Raw genomic sequence first — 25,730 nt, 5'->3', positions numbered from 1 at the left:
TTTCAGAGGTACAGATCTGAGATTCAACAGTCTTGCACAATTCACAGTGCTTACCAGAGCAAGTACCCTCCCCAGTGTCTATCACCCAGTCACCCCAACCCTCCCACCCCTCCCCCCACTCCAGCAAACCTCAGTTTGTTTCCTGAGATTAAGAATTCCTCGTATCAGTGAGGTCATATGATACATGTCTTTCTCTTTTTGACTTATTTTGCTCAGCATAATACCCTCCAGTTCCAACCACGTCATTGCAAATGGCAAGATCTCATTCCTTTTGATGGCTGCATGATATTCCATTGTGTATATATATGTATATATATATATATATATATATGTATACCACATCTTCTTTATCCATTCATCTGTTGATGGACATCTTGGCTCTTTTCACAGTTTGGCTATTGTGGACATTGCTGCTATAAACATCGGGGTGCACATACCCGTTTGGATCCCTACATTTGTATCTTTGGGGTAAAACCCAGTAGTGCTATTGCTGGATCGTATGGTAGCTCTATTTTCAACTTTTTGAAGAACCTCCATACTGTTTTCCAGAGTGTCTGCACCAGCTTGCATTCCCACCAACAGTGTAGGAGGGTTCCCCTTTCTCCGCATCCCCGCCAACACCTGTCATTTCCTGACTTGTTAATTTTAGCCATTCTAACTGGTGTGAGGTGGTATCTCATTGAGGTTTTGATTTGGATTTCCCTGATGCTGAGCAATGTTGAGCACTTTTTCATGTGTCTGTTGGCCATTTGGACGTCTTCTTTGGAAAAATGTCTGTTCATGTCTTCTGCCCATTTCTTGATTGGATCATTTGTTCTTTGGGTGTTGAGTTTGATAAGTTCTTTATAGATTTTGGATACTAGCCCTTTATCTGATATGTCATTTGCAAATATCTTCTCCCATTCTGTCGGTTGTCTTTTGGTTTTGTTGACTGTTTCTTTTGCTGTGCAAAAGCTTTTTATCTTGATGAAGTCCCAATAGTTCATTTTTGCCCTTGCTTCCCTTGCCTTTGGTGATGTTTCTAGGAAGAAGTGGCTGCGGCTGATGTTGAAGAGGTTGCTGCCTGTGTTCTCCTCTAGGATTTTGATGGACTCCTGTCTCACATTGAGGTCTTTCAACCATTTGGAGTCTATTTTTGTGTGTGGTGTAAGGAAATGGTCCAGTTTCATTCTTCTGCATGTGGCTGTCCAATTTTCCCAACACTATTTGTTGAAGAGACTGTCTTTTTTCCACTGGACATTCTTTCCTGCTTTGTCCAAGATTAGTTGACCATAGAGTTGAGGGTCCATTTCTGGGCTCTCTGTTCTGTTCCATTGATTGATGTGTCTGTTTTTGTGCCAGTACCAGACTGTCTTGATGATGACAGCTTTGTAATAGAGCTTGAAGTCCGGAATTGTGATGCCGCCAGCTTTGCTTTTCTTTTTCAACATTCCCCTGGCTATTCGGGGTCTTTTCTGGTTCCATACAAATTTTAGGATGATTTGTTCCATTTCTTTGAAAAAAGTGGATGGTATTTTGATGGGGATTGCATTGAATGTGTAGATTGCTCTAGGTAGCATTGACATCTTCACAATATTTGTTCTTCCAATCCAAGAGCATGGAATGTTTTGGATCCAATGTCATGGATCCTTTGCCTCTTTGGTTAGATTTATTCCTAGGTATCTTATGGTTCTGGGTGCAATTGTAAATGGGATTGACTCCTTAATTTCTCTTTCTTCTGTCTTGTTGTTGGTGTATAGGAATGCCACTGACTTCTGTGCATTGATTTTATATCCTGCCATTTCACTGAATTCCTGTATGAGTTCTAGCAGTTTTGGGGTGGAGTCTTTGGGGTTTTCCACATAAAGTATCATATCATTTGCAAAGAGTGAGAGTTTGACTTCTTCTTTGCCAATTTGGATGCCTTTGATTTCTTTTTGTTGTCTGATTGCTGTGGCTAGGACTTCCAATACTATGTTGAATAGCAGTGGGGATAGTGGACATCCCTGCCGTGTTCCTGACCTTAGGGGGAAAGCTCTCAGTTTTTCCCCATTGAGAATGATATTTGCTGTAGGTTTTTGATAGATGGCTTTTATGATATTGAGGTATGTACCCTCTATCCCTATACTCTGAAGATTTTTGATGAAGAAAGGATGCTGTACTTTGTCAAATGCTTTTTCTGCATCTATTGAGAGGATCATATGATTCTTGGTCTTTCTTTTGTTAATGTATTGTATCAGGTTGATTGATTTGTGGATGTTGAACCAACCTTGCAGCCCAGGGATAAATCCCATTTGGTCGTGGTGAATAATCCTTTTAATGTACTGTTGGATCCTATTGGCTAGTATTTTGGTGAGAATATTTGCATCCATGTTCATCAGGGATATTGGTCTGTAATTCTCCTTTTTGATGGGGTCTTTGTCTGGTTTGTGGATCAAGGAAACAGTGGCCTCATAAAATGAGTTTGGAAGTTTTCCTTCCATTTCTATTTTTTGGAACAGTTTCAGAAGAATAGGTATTAATGCTTCTTGAAATGTTTGGTAGAATTCCCCTGGGAAGCCATCTGGCCCTGGGCTTTTGTTTTTTTGGGAGATTTTTGATTGCTTCCATTTCCTTAGTGGTTATAGGTCTGTTCAGGTTTTCTGTTTCTTCCTGGTTCAGTTTTGGTAGTTGATACATCTCTAGGAATGCATCCATTTCTTCCAGGTTATCTAATTTGCTGGCACAGAGTTGCTCATAATATGTTCTTATAATTGTTTATATTTCTATGGTGTTGGTTGTGATCTCTCCTCTTTCATTCATGATTTTGTTGATTTGGGTCATTTCTCTTTTCTTTTTGATAAGTCTGGCCAGGGGTTTATCAATCTTGTTAATTCTTTCAAAGAAACAACTCCTAGTTTCATTCATCTGTTCTACTGTTCTTTTGGTTTCTATTTCATTGATTTCTACTCTGATCTTTATTATTTCTCTTCTCCTGCTGGATTTAGGCTTTCTTTGCTGTTTTTTCTCCAGCTTCTTTAGGTGTAGGGTTAGGTTGTGTATTGGAGACCTTTCTTGTTTCTTGAGAAAGCATTGTATTGCTATATACTTTCCTCTTAGGACTGCCTTTGCTGCATCCCAAAGATTTTGAACAGTTGTGTTTTCATTTTCATTGGTTTCCATGTATTTTTTTAATTCTTCTTTAATTTTCTGGTTGACCCATTCATTCTTTAGTAGGATGCTCTTTAGCCTCCATGTATTTGAGTTCTTTCTGACTTTCCTCTTGTGATTGAGTTCTAGTTTCAAAGCATTGTGGTCTGAAAAGAGGCAGGGAATGATCCCAATCTTTTGGTACCGGTTGAGACCTGATTTATGACCTAGGATGTGTTCTATTCTGGAGAATGTTCCATGGGCACTAGAGAAGAATGTGTATTCTGTTGCTTTAGGATGGAATGTTCTGAATATGTCTTTGAAGTCCATTTGGTCCAGTGTGTCATTTAAAGTCTTTATTTCCTTGCTGATCTTTTGCTTAGATGATCTGTCCATTTTAGTGACGGGGGTGTTAAAGTCCCCCACTATTATTTTATTGTTTTTGATGTGTTTCTTTGCTTTTGTTATTAATTGGCTTATATAATTGGCTGCTCCCATGTTAGGGGCATAGATATTTACAATTGTTAGATCTTCTTGTTGGATAGACCCTTTAAGTAGGATATAGTGTCCTTCCTCATCTCTTATTACAGTCTTTGGTTTAAAATCTAATTTGTCTGATATAAGGATTGCCACCCCAGCTTTCTTTTGGTGTCCATTAGCATGGGAAATGGTTTTCCACCCTCTCACTTTCAATCTGGGGGTGTCTTTGGGTCTAAAATGAGTCTCTTGCAGACAGCATATCGATGGGTCTTGTTTTTTAATCCAATCTGATAGCCTGGTCTTTTGAATGGGGCATTTAGCCCATTTACATTTGGGGTAACTATTGAAAGATAGGAATTCAGTGCCATTGTATTGCCTGTAAGGTGACTGTTACTGTATATTGTCTGTGTTCCTTTCTGGTCTATGTTGCTTTTAGGCTCTCTCTTTGCTTAGAGGACCCCTTTCAAGATTTCTTGTAGGGCTGTTTTCATGTTTGCAAATTCCTTTAGTTTTTGTTTTTCCTGGAAGCTTTTTATCTCTCCTTTTTTTTTTTTTTAAGATTTTATTTATTTATTTGAGAGGGAGAGAATGAAAGACAGAGAGCATGAGAGGGAGGAGGGTCAGAGGGAGAAGCAGACTCCCTGCTGAGCAGGGAGCCCAATGCGGGACTCGATCCCGGGACTCCAGGATCATGACCTGAGCCGAAGGCAGTCGCTTAACCAACTGAGCCACCCAGGCGCCCTTAGCTCTCCTTCTATTTTCAATGACAGCCTAGCTGGATATAGGATTCTTGGCTGCATATTTTTCTCATTTAGTGCTCTGAAGATATCATGCCAGTCCTTTCTGGCCTGCCAGGTCTCTGGGGATAGGTCTGTTGCCAATCTAATGTTTCTACCATTGTAGGTTACGTATCTCTTCTCCCGAGCTGCTTTCAGGATTTTCTCTTCGTCTCTGAGACTCGTAAGTTTTACTATTGGATGTTGGGGTGTTGACCTATTTTTATTGATTTTGAGAGGGGTTCTCTGTGCTTCCTGGATTTTCATACCTGTTTCCTTCCCCAAATTAGGGAAGTTCTCTGCTATAATTTGCTCCAATATACCTTCTGCCCCTCTCTCTCTTTCTTCCCTTCTGGGATCCCAATTATTCTAATGTTGTTTTGTCTTATGGTATCGCTTATCTCTCGAATTCTGCCTTCGTGATCCAGTAGTTGTTTATCTCTCTTTTTCTCAGCTTCTTTATTTTCCATCATTTGGTCTTCTATATCACTGATTCTCTCTTCTGTCTCATTTATCCTAGCAGTTAGCGCCCCCATTTTTGATTGCACCTCATTAATAGCCTTTTTGATTTTGACTTGGTTAGATTTTAGTTCTTTTATTTCTCCCGAAAGGGTTTCTCTAATAACTTCCATGCTTTTTTCAAGCCCAGCTAGTATCTTTAAAGTGATGATTCTGAACTCTAGATATGACATCATACTAATGTCCATATTGAGTAGGTCGCTGGTGGTCGGTACTACCTCTTGTTCTTTTTGTTGAGATGATTTTTTCCATCTTGTCATTTTGTCCCCTGGAGAATAGATTAATGAGAGAACAAATGCTAACAGGGTAACAACGTCCCCAGAAAATATACTCTAAACAAATCAGAAAAGACCTGAAGCAGGGGGAAAGAAAGGGAAAGAGAGAAAAAAGAAAAAGAAAAAGATAAATACAAACAAAAACAGAACAAAACAACAAAAAAAACAATATGATCAAATATGATCAGGCTGGTACATAGATCAGTGCCACATACTAGATTTTGGGTGTGTTTTGGTCTGTTAGAACAAAGTGCCTCCCAAAATTTTAAAGAAAGAAAAACTTATATATGTACAAAAATAAGGGTTGATATGATGAAGGGATGGAATATGACTCTAAAGATGAAAATTATAAAAAATTTTATAAAAGGAATTGATAAGAAGTTGTTTGAAAAAAGAAAGAAGAGGATTTAAAAAAAAAAACAAGAAAAAAAAAGAGAGAATGTGATCAGGGAGGAGAGTAGAAAAAAACCATACACTAGAGATTTAGGGTATATTTTGATCTGTTAGAAGAAACTATCTCAAAATTTTAAAGAGAGAACAACTTATATATATATGCCAAAAATACTGGTAACTACTATGAAGGGATAGAATATGACTCTAAAAATGAAAAATAAAAATGTTTTTTAAAAAAGGGATTGATAAGATGTTGGTTGAAAAAGGGAAAAAGAAAAATTCAAAAAAAAAAAGTTAAAAAAAAATTAACTTTGAAAAGAACAAAGAATCATGGTAAAAAAGCCATGGATTCTATGTGCTTTGTTCCTCTAGTGCTGGAGTTCTGCTGTTCTCATTGATGGGTAAACTTGGTCTTGGCCGGCTGTTCTTGCTGATCTTCTGGGGGAGGGGCCTGTTGCCGTGGTTCCCAAATGTCTTTGCCTGAGGCGGAATTGCCCCACTCTTGCCCAGTCCAGGCTAAGTAATCTGCTCAGGTTTGCTCTGGGGAGCTTTTGTTCCCTGCAAGCTTTCCGTTGGGCTTTGGAGGCTGAGAGTGAAAATGGCAACCTCCCAACCTCCACCCCGGAGGAGCCGAGTACTCGGGGCCCCGCTCCTCAGTGTGTCCCCAGAGAAAAGCAGTCAGTCACTCCCATCTCCCCAGTCTCCGCCACACTCCGTGCTCACCCGGCCTGTGACCGAGCGTTTCTATCTCTGGCACCCGACCCCGTGCAGAGTCTCCAAACCCAGCAGATCCCTGAGGTGCGCTTCCGCGCCGCTCTTCCCGGGGGAGGAAGGGGAGTCTCCCCAGATCTGCTGTTTGTTGGGTCCCTGCTGGAGGAGCAGTGGCCCAACTGTGCTGCAGATCACAGTCTATGGCAACCCCGAGCTGAGGGCCCGAGCCTCAGCTCCGTCTCTGCAGCCGGCTTCCCCGCTCCGATACCTGGGAGCTCTGCCACACTCAGGTACTCCTGGTCTTTCTGTGACCCCGAGGGTCCTGAGACCACACTGTCCCGTGAGGGTTCCACCCCCAGCTTAGCCACCAGAGTGATGTCCCTCAGTGGAGCTGACTTCTAAAAGTTCCGATTTTGTGCTCCATGGCTCTATCACTTGCCAGAAGTGGCCGACGGAGGCCCCTACCCCGCCGTCTATCCTCCTGAATATCACCTCGGATTCACTTCTCCACACGTCCTACCTTCCAGAAAGTGGTCGCTTTTCTGTTCAGAGAGTTGTTGCTATTCTTTTCTTCAATCTCCTGTTGAGTTTGTAGGTGTTCAGAATGGTTTGATCCCTATCCAGCTGAATTCCTGAGACTAGACGAAATCCAGGTCTCCTACTCCTCCGTCATCTTGCTCCGCCCCCCCAACCTCTTTCTTTACCTGGTTATTTACCTCAGTACAGCACCCCTGCCCTCCAGACTTTTCCCTGTTCTCAAAATCTCACCTCCCATTCATAACCAACTTTATAGCGTTTGCACACCAGTGATCCCCATGTTCTTGTCTACTATCTACTATTCACCCCTCAATTCACTTTGACCTCTTCTCCATAATTCCACTTAAACTTCTCTTGTCAAGATTACATGTGACCTTCATGTTGCCTAATGCAATGACATTTTTCTGTCCACATCTTATTCCATGTCTTAGACCCTGCTTTCTTCCTTTTCCCCCTTCTTCTCTCTGTCCCACTCTCTCCTTCCCTCCTTCCCTTTCCTTTCTCCATAATCCTCTACTCTACTTCTAAATATTGGAGACTTTTAGAGTTTGATTCTAGATGACTGTCTATAAAATTGCTCATGCCAAAAATTTAAGAGTCATCTGATGGGGATTACATACATCCCTATGGCTTTAAATACTATATATATGCTGATAAATTCTATTCTTATAAATCTGGACCTTGCCTCTCCTCTGAGTTCAGTGCTCATATGTTATATAGCATACATGATGTTGCCATTTAAATAACTCATGGATAAAGACACACATAATATATACAAAATAGAAGTCTTCAATTTCTCTAAATCACACCAATAATTTATTGCATTTATACTCCAGTAAAGTTGTTAAAAATGAGCAAAAAACCACACAATTTATAATCTTTATAATATTTTTTTAAAGATAAAGAGAGGTATAGGTAAAGATTTAATAATCTCTACTTCCATATGTCCCATTTGCTCCCTCGAGACAACCAAGGTGAATATTAAAATATATATTCTATAATTTTCTCTATACCAGTTAAAAGAGATGCTATTTAGGTTTTTACTTTTTTCTTTCACAGTGGGATAATGTCATAGCAATATTTAGAACTTTTTTAACTTAATAGTATAATTCACTTTCCAAGAACTTTCCAAGTCAGTCCTTTATAATTAACATATTCTTTCTAATCACTGATGGCCTTCCATTCTATGAATGTTGCAGATATTACTCAACTTCTGCACTGATTTATTATTCAGTTGTTTCCAGGTATTCCCTCTGTAATTTTAATATAATCCTAATGTAATATAATAGCCCCAAATGTCGATTATTGTAGTTTTTCATTGACCCTTGCCCACTATGTGCCCATTAACAGTGCTTCCTTTCAATATTGTGACACTTCCCTGCCATTTTCTACATCTAGGTTTTGAAACCTGTTTTTCTTTCTACAAGGAATATTTTCCCTGCTCCATGTCACCATTGCATGGCTGTCTCTTTCTCATCCAACAGATCTGCATTCTGTTCTTTTCATTCACAAGATATATCAGTTGGGATAAAAGGTTAAGTTGCTATAACACAGAGACCCCAAAATAAATGTCTAAAACAAGATAAGAGTTGACTTGTCTCTACTATAATGACCCAGGGTAGATGTTCCAGATCATCTGTGGTTATATTCCATGCAGTCAGTCAAGTACCCAGGTTAATGGTGGCTCTTTCATCTTCAACAAGATCTTTCATGTCATTGGCAATCTAGGTGCTGGAGGAGACCATAAAACTGTGGAGATTTCCTTTCACACATTATATATGTAAGTTTCTCTGCTTGCCACATTAATTGCAAAGATGTCTGAGAAATGTATCCTCCAGTTAGAAAAGCATATTTGATCTACAAATCTATTACTATGGAAGAAGGGAGAATACATTTTTGTAGACAATAGCAGTCTTCACCCCACAATAATTATCACAATTTGTAAATGTACATTGGTTTATTTGTTTTTTAATTTGTGTTCTAGTTTTCCTATTAGATAATAAGCACAATAAGGGCAAGGTACATGCCTGATTTATTTACCAATATGTCTTCTCTCCTTAATATACTTCTTGTAGGTGCACCTGGGTGGCTCAGTTGATTAAGCAACTGCCTTTGGCTCAGGTCATGATCCCAGGGTCCTGAGATCAAGCCCCGGGTAGCCTGCTTCTCCTTCTCCCTCTGCCTGCTACTCTGCCTACTTGTGCTCTCTCTGTCAAATAAATAAAAAATCTTTAAAAAAATATACTTCCTGTATTTTTAGTAGGGGTTCAATACAAATTTGTTAAAAGAGTAAACGAGTGTATAATGGGATTTTACAGATTAAAAAACTAAGGTTCAGAGAAATTTAACAATTACCCGTTCCTGAAGGCTGAATGATGATTCTAGGAATTTGGAAAGATTTGTACTTCATGTTGATGGCTTAACGAGATAACTAGTTAGTTTTCTTCTAACAGTGAATTTCTATGAATCTCTGATGTTGTAGGAAATTACAACACTCCAAACAAGATCATGAAACTGCTTTGTGAAGTAGAATGAGAAAACTAGAAAATATACCTTCTTTCTCAATAGTTCTGTCACATAGAACTCTTTCCCTCACACCATTCCATCCTAAATTCTCACGGACTCCATCTGCACATCAAATACCAACCATTAATCTAAAATGCTAGAGGACTGCAACAAACTTGCTGCATACTTTTTGTTTTGTTTTGTTTAATCACAACTTCCCTGGGCAAGGAAAGTAAATATGTGCTGGGTTTTAAAGATTTCCTCCTGGGCTACAGGCTACCTGGGAGAATAAAAGCAAACAGATAATAAGTAATGTTAATAAATGTCTTCCTCACATACTCCATTTAATTATATGAAAAGAAAGAAGAAAAGAAAACCAAGATTTTTAGAGATAATAACCATTGTAGATAAATTGATCATCAACTAAATCTTCTGGTCAGTCAAGTATGAGTGTTCATCACTTGGAATAAAAATAAGTTCAAGATTCTACTTTAAAATGTTTTTTTTTACTGCAAGATAATTCTAAAGCTGTTTTGTTTGTTTTCCCAGATATCGAAGACTTTGAAAGCAAAACAAGAAGCGCAGTGTCCGTCCGAGAAGGTCAAGGTGTGGTGCTTCTCTGTGGCCCACCACCACACTTTGGAGGTATGGTGGTGGGGGGGTAATTTAGGTGATACCATTAATGTGGTCACTGGAGAAGTAAAGAAGGCACATCATGTCTTGAAGTCAATGGTAGCTCTTCATCAATTCAAAAGGACCTTGAAGGCTCTTCATGTTCATCCTACTGTATCTAAACAGTACTAATCTAAATCTTTTTTAAAAGAAAGTTTTGTTCAAGCAATCACTCAACAAACATGACCTTAAGGAGCTGCAACATGGCACCCATTGTGAGTGCCAGCGTACAAAGTGAAACTGACCACTGCTGCTGTCTGATGCTTTCACCCTGAATGACAAGAGACAATTTGTTTAACCTCTTTGGGCTCAGTTTCCTCTTCTGTAGAATAGAGACACTAACTGATATCTGCACTGTAGTGCTGTTGTGAATATTAAGTGAGCTAATGAATGTAACCTGATTAGTGTAATGGCTTGTATTTATTCAGAAAAGAAAGCTAAGATTGTTATTTCATTATTATTGACCTCCATGGAAAAGCAAATTCCACCATTTCTCTTGGCAACCTCATTTTAACTATTGGAAGAGGAGAGCTACTCCATTAATTAGAAGTAAATTTTGGATGGCACAACATCAGAATATCTCTTAGCAGTGGTGAAATCATGCAATCAATGACAATCTCTAGTTTGTAAGAATCTGAATTGACTTGTGAATTAACCTGTTGCCAAGGACCTAAACCTACTGATTCTCACCCCTTTGGGGTTGCATTTTGTCAAATTCCAAATGATCTGGTAAAATTTGGTAGATTCTCAACCAAAGGTGAATCTGGAAGAGGCAGTATCAAAATATCCTTGGAGTCATTTCATTTGGTACAGTTCAATATCACACTGATTGTATTACAGTTACCTTAATAATAATAGCAAGTTCTTTTTTTTTTTAAGATTTATTTATTTATTTATTAGAGAGAGAGAGCATGAGAGGGGGGAAGGGCAGAGGGAGAGGCAGACTCCCCGCCGAGCAGGGAGCCTGATGTGGGACTCCATCCCAGGACTCCAGGATCATGACCTGAGCCGAAGGCAGTCGCTTCACCAACTGAGCCACCCAGGCGCCCATAATAGCAAGTTCTTACACAGTAGAGATCTAAATACTTTGTATGTACTAACTTTTAAATTTCTCACAGCAGCTTCATGAGAGAGGTACTATGATTATTGTTTTACAAATGAGAACAATAAGGTAGACAGAGGTTAAGTGACCAGTCCAAGATAACACAGCTGATATGCAGCGGAGCCAAGTTTCAAATCCAGGCAGTCTGGCTCCTTAGAGCAGCCCTTTTATAGTTGATTTCCACTCTGCAATGGGAAAGTTTTGAAAGAAATATAACAAATAATTAAAAATAAAATGGAAGCAACTTATTCCTGTATTAAACAATCTTTTAAAAACTTGAAAACACTTTTCCATTATTTTCATTTTTACACAATCTCATGAAATGCTGATACAAAAAGAAAAGGAAAAAAAAAAGAAAAGGAAACTGATTAGAAGTTAACAATATTTTATTCAGTAATATTAGAGTAGTATAGCATTATGCTCCCTGAAATATTAGGTGAGAGTTACACTGTTTTCAATGCTATCTGAGATAAAATAATATTATTCCAGAGCATTGAAAAAAATTGATGGTGCTTATTTTTAAACCATAGGGAAATTATTTTTTAGTACTATAACCTAAGATGACAAGATATACAAAGTCATGTCTGTTTGTGCTGTCAGTCTATGTGATTTTATGCTCTGACTTTGGTCAAAGAATCTTGACAGAATTGAAGATTATTTTCAACTTTGTTTACTCTAAATAAAGGTAGCAGAAATGTCAAATATTTGTAAATGAATGTCACATATTTTAAAAAGGCAGCCAATGGGGTGCCTGGGTGGCTCAGTATGTTTAGCATCCAACTCTTGGTTTCAGCTCAGGTCATGATCTCAGGGTCCTGAGATTCAGTCCCGAGTTGGGCTCTGTGCTCAGTGCAGTCTGCTTGTTCCTCTCCCTCCCCCTCTTCTTCCCCCCCCACTTTCTCTCTCTTTAAAATAAATAAAATCTTTAGAAAAAATAATAAAAATAAAAAAGGCAGACAAGTAGAAGCTTTCCCTTGTTACCTACCACTGTTAAAATATATGTTGATTATGTAACCCTTGTAACAGTGTCTCTCTGCTTAATGCCATGAAATTAAGCCACAGATAGATGAACACTGCCTTCAGTTAAGATCTTTTTAACTGAATAACTAATGCCTATTGCATGCAAGTCATGACAAACTTGTCTAATACCAAATTTGATTATATCGTATGTAATGTTTTAGCAGGATTCCAAGGGTATTAGTCAATATTGACTTCATCCAGGTATTATAGGAATTTTCATCCCCAGAGCTCTAGGGTATGCCATGGGCTTCCTCACCTCCACAAGGGCAAAAATACTGGAATATTGTTCTTCTGTTCCTTATAGTTCTCCCAGATCAAAACTGAGGGGAATATTGACAGATACCCTTTGATCCTATTATACAAATAGTCATCAATTAATTAGAAGGAGAAAGTATTAATAATAATAACAATGGCTACCAGTTATTGAATTTTTATCATGAGCAGGCCCTATAAGGGCTTTCCATTTATTTTCTCATTCCCAGTATTCCAATAATTAAGAAGAATAATTTTAAAATGAGGAAACCAAGACTCAGACAAACTAAGTAAATCAGTTTTCAGTTAGTAAATGAAGGCAAGATTCCAATGCAGGAATTTCTGACTTCAAAAAAAATGCCTTTGGATAGAAAGCTCTGTAGTTAATGGTTAAACCTCAGATAGTTTCAACACTCTTACACCTCCTGGATTTGCTGAGATTTCTAAGAGTGTCTTTAACTGGCTCATTTAAAACAAATCCTTATTATTCCTTTTCCTTTCTCACCTTCCTATGGTGAATTGTGCCAAGAAAGACTTCAAGAATGTAGAGAAATATATTGGTTGGATAACCTTCAAATTGGATTAGTGGACAGCGGGTTTAAATTGAGCCAACTTTACACATAGACATTTTTGTCTTTGAAATTTTTTTCTTGGTTTAGGATATATATACACATATATATATATATGTATATGTATGTGTGTGTATATGTGTGTGTGTGTATGTATGTGTATCTATATATATTTTTTTTCTTTAGTATGTAACAATCTATCTAAAACTTCCTAGCTTCAAGCAACACCCATTTATTAGGACACAGTTCTGTATGTCAGAAGCCAAAGGATGATTGTGGCTGGTCTCTCTACTCAGACTCTTACAAGGATAAAATCAAAGTCATAACCAGATGGCATTCTCTTTTGGAAAGTCTGAGGAAGAGTCCACTTCCAAGCTTACTCAAGTTGTTGGCTAAATTCGTTTCCTTGCTATTGTAGGATTAAGGTTCCCAATTCCTTGCTGGCCAGATGTCAAGGGCCACTCTCATTGTCTAGTGGATGCCCACATTTCTTACCATACGTCTTCCTCCATCTTCAGAGCCAGCAGCAAAGAATATCCCTCACATTAGTTCCTTTGGATAGTTCAAATCTCTCTAGCCAGGACAAGGGAGAAATTATATTAAACTTGATATTATCAGAACATTCTGAGTTCTTTCTATTTTCTCTCTAGTATCATAACAAAAAATTGGAAAACATTTCTTAACCAGGCAGGCCTGCCTGTCAAATACATTTTAGTGTGTTTTACAAAACAAAAACCAAAAACCAAAAAACAAGAACTATGGGAGAGTAAGAAAAATTATCAACTAGGCTGAATCCTATAAATTTACCCAGGAAAAAAACAATAGCTCTAGGAACAAAAGAAAAGAAAAAAGTGTGTAGATGGATTTCCCATATAAATGATTAGTGATAAGTCAGTGAAATAGAGTAATCAACATAAGCCAAACTGAACAGGTGCTGTTATATGGATGTCCTTTTTTTTTTTTTTTTTTTTTTCTGAATAGACCAAAGGAGACCTGACTCCAGAATAGGCTTTCTCATGGATGTTTCGGACCCAATTTTTAAGGTAACCACAAATGTGCTATTCTTCTAGAAAGAGAGGATTTACAGATACAACTTATTCTAGAGGAAAGTATCCATAGTGAAAAAGAAAAGAAACCCAGGCAATAATGCCAGAACACAAAACTGGCACATTCTGCTTTATCTCTTAGAAATGTGATATTTGGACACAAAACAGGAACTATTCCCTATACTCTGAGGAAAGAAGTATATTCATTTCCTTAATCCTACTTCTTAACTAGAGATAAACTCCATGAATGTGATTGACTCAATGCCAACAGAGCCAGATTAAGCCCTTGTTTCCATCTTCCTAAAAAATACAATTCTAAAATATTACAGAGAAATATAAGTTTTACTGAAAGCTTTGTCTGAAGAACACAGAGAGTCCTACAATGCACATCTGATTGAAACCCCATTTTCCCTATTAAACATCACTTTCCTTTCTCCCAAATGCTCTTAATGGTAGTCTATGACTTCCCTCATCTCCACACAATCTCTAAAAATCCCTTCTATTGTCTATTATAGTTATTATCCTTAATTTGGATACCCATGTCAGAAAAATACAAGTCTCCTAGTTAGCCTCTTGGTGCTTGGCAAAGGTAAAATTTGGTAGTCAGCTAAATAAAGACCTTTCCTTTCCTCCACTAGGTCTATGGGGGGATTCTAAGGTCTCTTCTCTACATCCAGGTTTACGTGACAGGAAGGGCAATGCACTATTTATTTTACTTATTCATTTGGGGGAGGGTCACTGAGTCTAGAGGTGGACTTCAAACTGCCATGCTGAGAGGTCTTACTACCATGGCTTTTCACTCACCTCCAGGATGAGCTTTGGGTGAGAGCATTGGTCACTTGTAACAAAGATTCTGCGTTAAGTCATTTGCAACAGCACTGAAAGCAAAATTTCAGACTCTAAATTTTTCTAATGGACATGAAACCTTTGAAGCCAAAGCTGTAGGTTGGATATGAAAATAAGCTGTCAGTAGATCTTCATGGGTGCAGTGAGTTAGCTGAGCTTCACATGAGATTTTCTTTAAAAATGACAGAGTGAAGAAATGATACATGTTGTCTAAAATAATTAAGATCACCTTCACTGTGAGATAATAGTTTCACCATATCTAAAGTAAAGCAGATTCTTTCCCTTTATTGTCTCGATATAAAACTCTCAATCCTGGACTCATAAAAATCAGAGGCTTAAAATTTGTTTTAGAGGAAATATTCCATCGTCTTCAAAGATATAACTTTTAGGTTGGTAGAATAATTGAATTTATGACAGTAGTTTGGAGTATCTATGTCTGTGGTAGGAAGATAACACTTTATTTGAGCCTAGCATTTGTATTTCCGTCAATAAAAATGTTGACAACTCAACATAAATGGAAAATCATTCCAGCAAAAACTCAAAATTGTGTTATAGAATAAAAAGGAAAATTACACTGAGGAAAAAGTGCTCAATTTTCATAGCCCGTCTTCCCAATTAGTTGTTTTGTTTTGTTTTTTTCCTTCTGTTTCTAGAGTAAATGACAGTGGTGTTTTCTTTTTGTTTTTGTTTTTCTGTTTTTTTTTTTTTTTTTTTTTTTATGGGGTTTTTTTTTAGTGAGTAGATCAAATCAGCTGTGACAGTATTACTTTGGGGTTGCTTGAATATGTAAAAGGCAGATACGCAGAACAGTTGCCTGTTGGTATAATAGTGACAGCCATCATTATTGAACTTGTACTATATACTTACTCAACAAATATTTATTGTGTGCATACTAAGTGCCACTAATTTTAGTGAATTTTAGGGATATAGTGGAGAGCAATGTGACAAAGTCTTTATCTTCATGAATCTTATAATAAACAAATATAAAAATGTGACAGATGGTAATAAAAGCTAGGGAGAAAACTAAATGGGGTAGGGAGTGGTGGGTGTTGCTGTTGTATATTCTGAGGCCAAAGAAGGCTTTGTTGGCATTTGAGAGGAGAACTAAAGGAATGAGAGAGTGAGACATTGAGAAAAGGCAGTTTGGACAGAGGGAACAACATGTGCAAAGGACTTAGAGTAGAGCTGTGTCTGGCACATTAGAAGAATAGAAATGAAACCAGTATGGATAAAGAAAAGTGAGCAAACAGGAGCATAGATGAGATTGTAAACACTATCTTAAAGATATTATAGAGCCTTTGAATTTTACTGTGAGTTAGATTAGAATGCATTATGTGGTATTGAGCAAAAGACTGACATGCCTTCTCTGATTTCCAGTTTAAAAAGTTTATTCCAAGGAATGGACCATAAAGGGGCAATAATATAAGGAGTTAAAGGTGATTACAATGACTCAGGTGAGAAGTAATGGTGGCCTGAAACAGGATGATAGCAGCAGACAGGTGAACAAGTATATATTTAGAGGGAATAGCTGAAATAATTTCCTGAAAGATTGGATGTAGATTGTAAAGAGAAATAGAGGAGTGGTTTTTAGGCTGAGCAATTTCAAGAATGGAGTGCCATTTATTGGGATGATACCAATAAAAGGAGAACAGGTTTTGGAATGGGGGAAATCAGGAATTTGTTTTGCGGACATTTTAACGTTCAGATGTCTGTTAGATAGAACAATGAAAATTTTGACGAGGCAGCTGGATTTACATATCTAGGGGGGAAGTTGGTTTGGAGAACTAAATTTGGTAGTTAACATTGTTAAAAAAACAAAATTTAACAGTAAATTTAAAGATCTAATTAGCTTTATTCGATGATTTATGAATTGGGCAGCATATCATCTTACAAATGGAAAAGAACCCATGGGATACCTGGGTGGCTCAGTCAGTTAAGTGTCTGTCTTCAGCTCAGGTCATGATCCCGGGGTGCTGGGATTGAGCCCTGCATCGGCTCCTTGCTCACCGAGGAGCCTGCTTCTCCCTCTGCCTGCCACCCTCCCTGCTTGTGCGTGCTCTCTTTCTCTGACAAACAAATAAATAAAATCTTTAAAAAAAATGGAAAGGAACCCTGAAGAGCTATACAGAATGAAAGACTTTTATAGGCAGAAAGAGGCAGGACAAGGAAGTTGTTCCATCAAAGAGTAGATTGTTTCAGGCAAGGTCACCTTCCTCTGGAGGATAGGTAGGGTCTATCAGGTGGGTTACCTCACTAGTGCTGACAGGTAATTCCAGATTGACTGGTTAAGGGTCATGAAGGGTAATGTTTCTGGGAGAGGCCGAAAGTAGAATTAGATTAGGTATTAAGTTTTGGTTGGCTGACGTGGGACTTAGCACAAGTGACTCCATTTGGGGACTCTTGTCTCTCTCTCTCTCTCTCTCTCTTTTAACACCACATGATTGGATAAGATAACAGATGCCTCCTATATCCTGGACACTCAGCTCAGTATTTTGTGTGCCTCAACTCATGTAACACTTTCAAAGAAAATTTCTCCATTCTATAAATTGAGTAATTGTGTTAAAGAAGTTAGTGTTAACTTGACCAAGAAGACATATCTTGAGTTTAAACCCTACTGCATTTATTCTGCTGCCTAATCTGGTCTGGCATAATCTGGCCCACAACATAAAATATTTGCTAAATGAAGTATAAATGGAAATAGCAAGTGTATCTGTTTTGAAGAATATGTAGAGAGATAAATCCTAGAGAGGTAAATTGATTTGCCTAATATTAGTGGACCGTGTTAGAGCCAGAAAGATCATGTAGCTAACCAGAGTCCCAGCGTTCATTTTCTAGGCCCTGTGCTCCACATTTCCTCTGTCTACTTTCAGAATCTTATTCATTCCCAGTAAGAATGTTTTCCCTTGCTTTCCAGCACATCAAACAGAACTCTTATGTTATAGTCTGTTTCCATTTGTACAGCCCAGGGTTTCTCAACATCAGCACTATTGAGAATTTAGGGTGAGATAATTCTTTGTTATGGAGTTTGTCCTGTGCATTGTGAAGATGTTTAATAACATCCCTGGCCTGTGCCCATTTAATGCAATAGCACCTCCTCTCCCAATAGCGAGAAGGAAAAAAACTCCATACATTGCCAAATATCCCCTCTCAGGCAAAGTCACCCTTGGTTGAGAACCACTGGAATGACCCATCTCTTACATTCTCTGTATTTAGTTCACCCACAGATGATGGGAATTGAGAAGAAAAAAGGAAGTCTAGTCCTTCTGTATTTGCCTCCCATGACTTACCCAGTCTTCCTTAAAATTGGAGGTTTCTTGGAAATTCATTCAGAAGCTGGCTGTGTTTTCATTCCTTTTCCAGATAGGATGTGCCAGCCCTAGAGTTCTTTGGAAGTCAGCAATAACGGAAACTCAGAGGGCCTTTACTTAGTGGTTGTTTGTAGGCCACAAAAGCAGTTATCGCCATGATTCTGAACAGGAGAAGTGTAAATCAAAAGGGATCTAATAAAATCTAGGTGGTTAAGCAGTAATTGTGGACCAAATGGGAACTCAAATCAGAGTGGTTGTAAAGGTGTCAGGGCAGTGTTCTGGGTTATATCATAAACTTGCTCAATACCAATATCAATGACTTCAACCCAGAAAAGGAATTATTTTTCTTGGATTAGGTCTTTGCCACTGAGCTAGCATAACCATGATTTACCACCCAACAGGCAGTCACATTTAACCCTAGAGCTCTGCACAAAGTTTGCAGTAAAGTACACTCATTCCAGAATATTCCAAAGGGGAGATTTATCCACTAAATCTGAGCACTATGCTTTGAATTCTTTATTCTTCTCATTTATTTCCTACTTCTAGAAACATGCTAACAATTTTGAAGTCTGTTTTACAGAGCCAATAGAAGTTCTCAATGTCAGTGTTTATCACTATTGGTCTCTTTCACATGGGATACTTCCCCCTAATAAAAATTACATCCCATATAATGGGTACGATTGCATATATCTCTTGTGTTTGTACTTTAAATATTACAGTGCAAGATATAGGGCTGTAAAAGATGTCAAAACATAATCATGCTGGGCGCCTGGGTGGCTCAGTTGGTTAAGCGACTGCCTTCGGCTCAGGTCATGATTCTGGAGTCCCGGGATCGAGTCCCACGTCAGGCTCCCTGCTCAGCAGGGAGTCTGCCTCTCTCTCTGACCCTCCCCCCTCTCATGCTCTCTCTCTCTATCTCATTCTCTCTCTCAAATAAATAAATAAAATCTTTAAAAAAAAAAAACATAATCATGCTCTGGGGAAAATAGGATTTGTTGTATGCTTGAGAGAGCAGCAGATAGAGTCTTCAGTTGCTTACTGCAGATCTGCCATTTCTAATAATATTAAAATTGCAGAGGATGGTGTCAATGTGCAATGCAGGCAATGCTTCAGGAAGGACCAATTATCATTCAGTTCTAATGTTACTGCTGAATCATCATAGGGAAAATGCATCACAATCATTAATAACAGATAAATGTCATAGATGGTGGAGAAAATATTTTAAAAATCCAATGGTTTCAAAGTAAGTGGCTCATGAATTATACATTTAATTAAGAAAAGCCAAATGGGAAGAATTTTAAACTTCCAATTTGTGAGGTAGTTTTTTTTTTTTTTCTTTCCCCATTAAAAATATACAAATTAAGCATGATAGTGGCTGATGATGGAACAAAATAGATAAAAGCCCCCACTACAGCCTATTTGGATGAATGGGAATAGGGAGCCCATGAGGAGAAGGGAGAAGGGCAGGATGAAAAATACAGTGACAGGAAGGGCTTGCAGGTTAGCATCTTCACCAATTCAGAGAGGAGCGCAAAGGGCTACCTTGATTCTAGTCACAGAGCTGCTGCCATCTTCTCCTCTGCTTACTCACCTATAAAATGAGAAGATTGGGCTGGAAGATCTTTAGGTCCCTTCCATCCCAGACATGCCATGCATCTATGAACTGAGGAACATCCTTTTCTCTAGGCTCCCGCATACCACCCAAAGAGAAATATACAAGATGGTCACCATTTTATCAAGCTCTGAGCCATTTCCCTTCCTGGTATGATTATACAGGGGAGATTGAGAATTACCATTATATTAGTGATTTTCAAAGTAGTGTTCTGGGACCCATCAGTATCAGCAGTTCCAGAGAATTTGTTAGTGATGTAAATTCTCTGGCTCCTCCCCAGACCTACTGAAAGAGAAACTGGGAGGGTAGAACCTAGCACTTTGTGTTTTCCCAAGTCCTCTAAGTGATTGTTATGCACACTAAAGTTTCAAAATCACTCCTCTAGTGAGGCCATTCTGGAGAAAAGAATTATTTCTTAATGGTTTAGCAAATGCATTTCTGTTCCCTGCTAACAGTGGCTATAAACACGTTTAAGTAATTGAAATGACAGATTGACTTTTTATTCTGTAAGATTCTGAGGAAATTGAACACAGGACAGACAGTGTTGATGGGGGGAGGGGATGAGTGGTGAGGAACTTTTGTCCTAGTTCTGAGTAGGCTTTGATATGCAGTTTGCAGGTTTGGAAGGAAGTCTGAGAGTAAGGAAGAATGCTCCAAGGGGATCATATTGACATAATGACATGACAAGAAGAGGATCAGTTGTAGATACATAGAAAAGAAGAAAAGTGGTATTAGGAAAAGAGCAAAGGATTGGCATCTGAAGGATCTAGGTTCAAGTACTCCTCCTTCTACACACAAACAATGTGATTTTGGAAAATTACTTTTATATTCCCAGCTCTAGTAGCTTCTCATGTTTAATGGGCATATTAAATCAACAGCCAATTAGTGTCACAAAACAAAATTTTAGGATGATGAAACAGGTACAAAATAAAAGTACTCATTTTTTTTATTATTCTTTATGTAATCTTCCTTATTTCTGGACCATTTTCTTCTGGCAGCTTCTGAATGTTCCACTATTAAAGAAGGAATAGATCAGAGAAAGTTTTAGCAACTAAGGTAAAAATGAATTCACCAAGGGAGAAATGGAAATTGCAGTCTCAGTTCTCAAGATTATAGGGTAAAGAATTCAAAGATTTCTTGGGCATTAGTGACAACCTGTAATTTCTGTTAAGTGAGAAGGGTTAACCTTGGATTTCGGAGAGTTAGAGCTTATTCCGCTCCCCAAATCAGCACTGAATAAAGATCCCTAAACTGAGACATGGCCCTGGGAATTTGCTCAAGATTGTCTTTATTTCACAAAAGTTTCAAAAGATGAGGAGTCACTGACAACAAGGGAATCTGAACTACATTTTTTCCACTTTATATTGAAGAAAAATTTACTATCTAGATACCTCTCACTTTCAAACAAAAATCCTTTGAGCAACTCTTTGGTGGAGACAGAGTAACAGGCTTAGAAGTGAGGCAGCAAAGGACATCAGTAAAGAAACTTAGAAGCAAGAGACCACATGAAATGATAAAAGACTCCAGTAGGGACTTGCAAAAGCAATGAAGTTTCAATACCCTGGAACAGGATGAGAATGTCAAAGCATATTTTCAAAACTAAAAAAATGAGTTGCATTTATGCATACTTGATCTAAAAGCATTAGACTGTTAAGGAGATCAAAGGAATGTTGAGGGTGGAGTAGACAATCCATAGAAACATAGGTTTAACTTCCCATTCATTGAAAAAATAAATATTTTTGCAACATTTCAAACATAGCTTATCCATTCTCTGTTTGGCCATCTCTAATGATAGAGAGCTCATTACCTCACAAATCACTTGCTGTTATAGCTCTGAAGTTTAGATTGGTCTTCATTATATTAAGGACCTTATGTAACCCCCAAGAGCTAAATTCCTATTTTTGCCTCCTGGGCATCAACAGAAAGGGCTTTATTTAACCCTTTATGCACATGACAGCAATTCGAATCTATGAAGACCGCTCAATTATTCTTCCCCACCCTGACCCCAGGTAAAAATTTAAGTTCTTATCATTTTCTTTTGTAATTTAACTTCTGGCCTTTGCTATGTTCGTTATCTGTCTCTTGATATACTTGAGAATTTTAATTCCCCTTTCAGTAAGGGGTGCTCTGAACATGATATTCCAGTTCAACCACATGAGCCGTTCATAGGGTGTTGAAAATACAGATTCCATGATACTTCACTCAGATACAAGGAAACCAAATTGCTAGGAATAGGATTAGCTCTCTGTATTTTAACAAGCTTACTTAGCGATTATAATAAATAAAACATAATACTCAAGTCTGAACAGTTCAGAGTAAGAATGAAAAATATTATTCGTCCTACTGTTTTACAAGTTGTAATTCATTCTAGTGTTTAGTTTTCCTGACACTATTTCATCCTGTTTTTTTCCCATTTACACAAATATTACATAGTAATTAAAAATTATAATATGACAGAAACATATTATGTAGAGAGTAAAAGTCTTTTGTATTTCTTCCCTTCACCCTAAGAAAACCTCTATATACATTCCTAGGTTACTAAATTAAATAATTTGTATAAAGAAACACAGATGCATACACACACACATACATACGCATACATATACACAATGTTAAATGTCTTGATTTACAACATGATTTTCACATAACCATACATTTGGGATTATTTTTCTACCTGAACACTAGTTTTATAGATTTAATGCCACTTTGTACATTTTCACATTCTACACATAAGTGACATTTTTGCTGATTGTTCTCTAACATATCATCTTCTCGTGTTTTCTTTTTTTTTTTTTTAAAGATTTTATTTATTTGACAGAGAGAGACACAGCAAGAGAGGGAACACAAGCAGGGGGAGTGGGAGAGGGAGAAGCATGCTTCCCGCCGAGCAGGGAGCCCGATGAGGGGCTCGATCCCAGGACCCTGGGATCACGACCTGAGCCAAAGGCAGACGCTTAACGACTGAGCCACCCAGGCGCCCCGTCATGTTTTCTTCTTTCCTGAAAATTATATCAGGGTTCTGTCAGTATAGATGAATTCATTTTTACTAAAATAACTTACGAATTGTTAGAATGCAATACTTAAGCTCCTCCCCCCTTCCTATTAATGGTCGGTTGTATACTCACTCTTCCCCTCCCTCCCTTCCCCCCTTCCTTCCTTCCTTCCTTCCTTCCTTTTGTGCTTTCTAAAATCTGTTCCCTAAGTGTACTGTTAGTGCTTTATTTTTTTCCTTGGTGAAAGAGATGATAAAGATGGCAACATTCCCACACTCCCACTTCCCCATAAGTTTTTCTATATAGATCAAATTTAAGGTCAGACTAGCTATTGATCTGTATTGCCTCCTCATCTTAGAGAATTTAAATTCTGTAAAGTTAGTGAAAAATGCTTCAGATAGTCTACTTCCACCTGGGGTAGATTGCTAGAACTTATCAGAAATAATTAATCATCTTTGGCTCTACCATATCTTGCTTCTGCACCCGTTTTTAATATAAGTGCAGATGACAAATATGACCCACAGCCTCTGCCTTAACAAGAGGCCCCTAGTTGCTTCAACTCTTGTTCTATGAGCTGTGATTTCCTATTATGTGATTTCTAAGTTCATCTGCAGGTGAAGATGTTTTCAAACTGTGTATTTCCCTTCTTCACCCCTAGCACCTGAGCATTTCACTTATTTTGGTGTCCCATTAGAACCAGCTATATTCTTCTATTTCCCTAGACGTAAGTTCAGTTCTACCTAGTTTCCATGATACATACAATTTCTTAGTCTTCAGATAGTACCACACTTAAAAACCTTAATCCACAGGAATATTTTTCTTTGTTCAAAGATTTCTGGCTAAAATTTTTTTAAATTGACATGTTATTTGTGCAAAGATATGGAACAACTATAACTCATATATTTCTGCTGGAGAGATCAACTGGTACAACAACTTTGGAAAATTTTTTGTAGTTTCTTATAAAGTTAAACATACATCTGTCTACCTTATTTCTCACTCCTAGGGCCTTATTCAAGAGAAATGAAAATGTCGACAGACAGTCATTTGAACCTAATACATAATGGTCCCAACCTGGAAACCATCAAAATGCTCATCAACAAGAAAGTGGCTGAACAAATTGTGGTATATTTATAAAACGCAATATTACTCAGCAATAGAAAGCAAAGAATTACTGATAGTTGGGGCAGCTGGGTGGCTCAGTGGGTTAAGCATCTGCCTTCGGCTCAGGTCATGATCCCAGGGTCCTGGAATTGAGCCCCACATTGGGCTCCTTGCTCGTGGGGAGCCTGCTTCTCCCTCTACCCCTCCCCACTGCTCACGTTCCCTCTCTCTCTCTCAAATAAATAAATAAAATCTTAAAAAAAAAGAAGTACTGTTAGTCACACAACATAGGTGAACATTAAAAAAATACATGTTAAAAGAATCAGACATAAAACAGTTTAGTGCAGGCATCCTTTGGACTGCATATAGAGAGACTTTTAATGTGAGCATTACTGGAGAAATTCAGTGTGCATTTTAAGCCCATAATATTTTATATATGTTACAGCTGTTCTTAATACATTCATCCACTTATTCTCTTGGCATGCCATCATTGCATCCCTAAATGCACAAAGCCAATGATGGGCAGGATGACTATAGAATATATCATCCAAATTTGAATATATATGAATATAAGGGAATATTACAATTATACCAGGACAGCAGGCATCAACTGGACAAACAGAGGCACAATTTTATTCTAATTATGGAGAAGAGGGCACAAAACTTTCAGATAAGAATGAATACAGTAAGGATAATGCTTATTTTTTTGTTTTCCAGATTTATCTTATGCATGGACCTTCAATGATAACCCCTTATATGTTCAAGAGGACAACAGGCGGTTTGTATCCCAAGAGACAGGAAACTTGTACATTGCCAAAGTGGAACCATCAGATGTGGGCAACTACACTTGCTTCATAACAAACAAGGAAGCCCAGAGAAGTGTTCAAGGACCACCTACTCCATTAGTGCAGCGCACTGACGGTAAGATGATGAGCTATCTTGGGAATATACTTTGTCCGTCGCTTTTGAAGCCTGGGCACATCTGTTGAGCTTTCAGTTTCCCTCTGGTTCAGAGGAGCCACATCATCGATGAGTTGAGGTTCAATTTACAAATATGATGAAAATCAGATAGCATAAAAAATAAAATAGAAAATTCCGTAACTCACTCACATGGTACAGTTTATATGATTCTGGGTATATCGTGCCATTTCTTCACTGGCATTGGAACAGATCCTTTCGTTGCTTAAGGAACATTTTATATAAAAAAAGTTTGGGGGAGTAGGCGTGTGTGTGTGCATGTGTGGGTGCTGCCAAACTTATTAAGTGAATAATATTGTTTTCAGTGAGCATATGATGCAGCTTCTCTTTAATGCCTCTTTCTTTTCCATGTTTGTCTTTTTTGTTCACCTTTATTTACCTGGCTGGCAAAATGGGAAAAAAATTCACATCCGAGGAAAGCAAAGCAAGCAAACATTAATTATAAGCATTCCAAAGAGGAATGAAACACAAGATTCATACTAATTATATTCCTCCGAGGCACATAATTCAAATTGGTCTCTGATGAGTTTTGTAGCTTAGTCAGGACCTAGCTGGCACAAGATTTAGAGAACTAGAAAATCTAGGGAAGTCATCGAAGTAGAATAATCCTCTAGTCGACTCTTTAATTAAATATTCACAGTGGTAAATGTAAAGATAGAAAACCTGTTGATGCATTTTATGATCCGATCTGGACTTGAAATATAGTACCTCACAGAGTTTTTCTCCTCTCTGAGGGGTTTAAGAGCAAGAAAATAATGCTAATGATGGCTAACAGAATTATGGAATTAGCTCCATACAGGGAGTTCTTATGACAGAGCTTTTATAATCACTAACCACCCAAATATATTTGCATAGACTTAATTCAGAATTCAGCAACCACTAGATTTATTCATAAGTCCAATTTCTCCCCTTCAGTGAGTACACTGT

General features: G+C 38.0%; 1 protein-coding gene across 1 annotated transcript in view; it reads left to right on the top strand.

The window, feature by feature from the left end:
• CNTN6 (contactin 6) overlaps window positions 1–25,730 on the top strand; it is a 306,049-nt gene that overhangs the window by 170,098 nt on the left and 110,221 nt on the right. The window contains exons 5-6 of the mRNA XM_021695279.2: window positions 9,854–9,949; window positions 24,543–24,746. Of these exons, the coding sequence (XP_021550954.2) occupies window positions 9,854–9,949; window positions 24,543–24,746 (300 nt within the window). The remainder of the gene's footprint in view (window positions 1–9,853; window positions 9,950–24,542; window positions 24,747–25,730) is intronic.

This window comes from Neomonachus schauinslandi, chromosome 1 (genome assembly GCF_002201575.2).
Source record: "Neomonachus schauinslandi chromosome 1, ASM220157v2, whole genome shotgun sequence".
Classification (NCBI taxonomy): Eukaryota; Metazoa; Chordata; class Mammalia; order Carnivora; family Phocidae; genus Neomonachus; species Neomonachus schauinslandi.
Note: the sequence above shows the minus strand (reverse complement) of the source record. Positions and strands in the feature narration are given on the sequence as shown.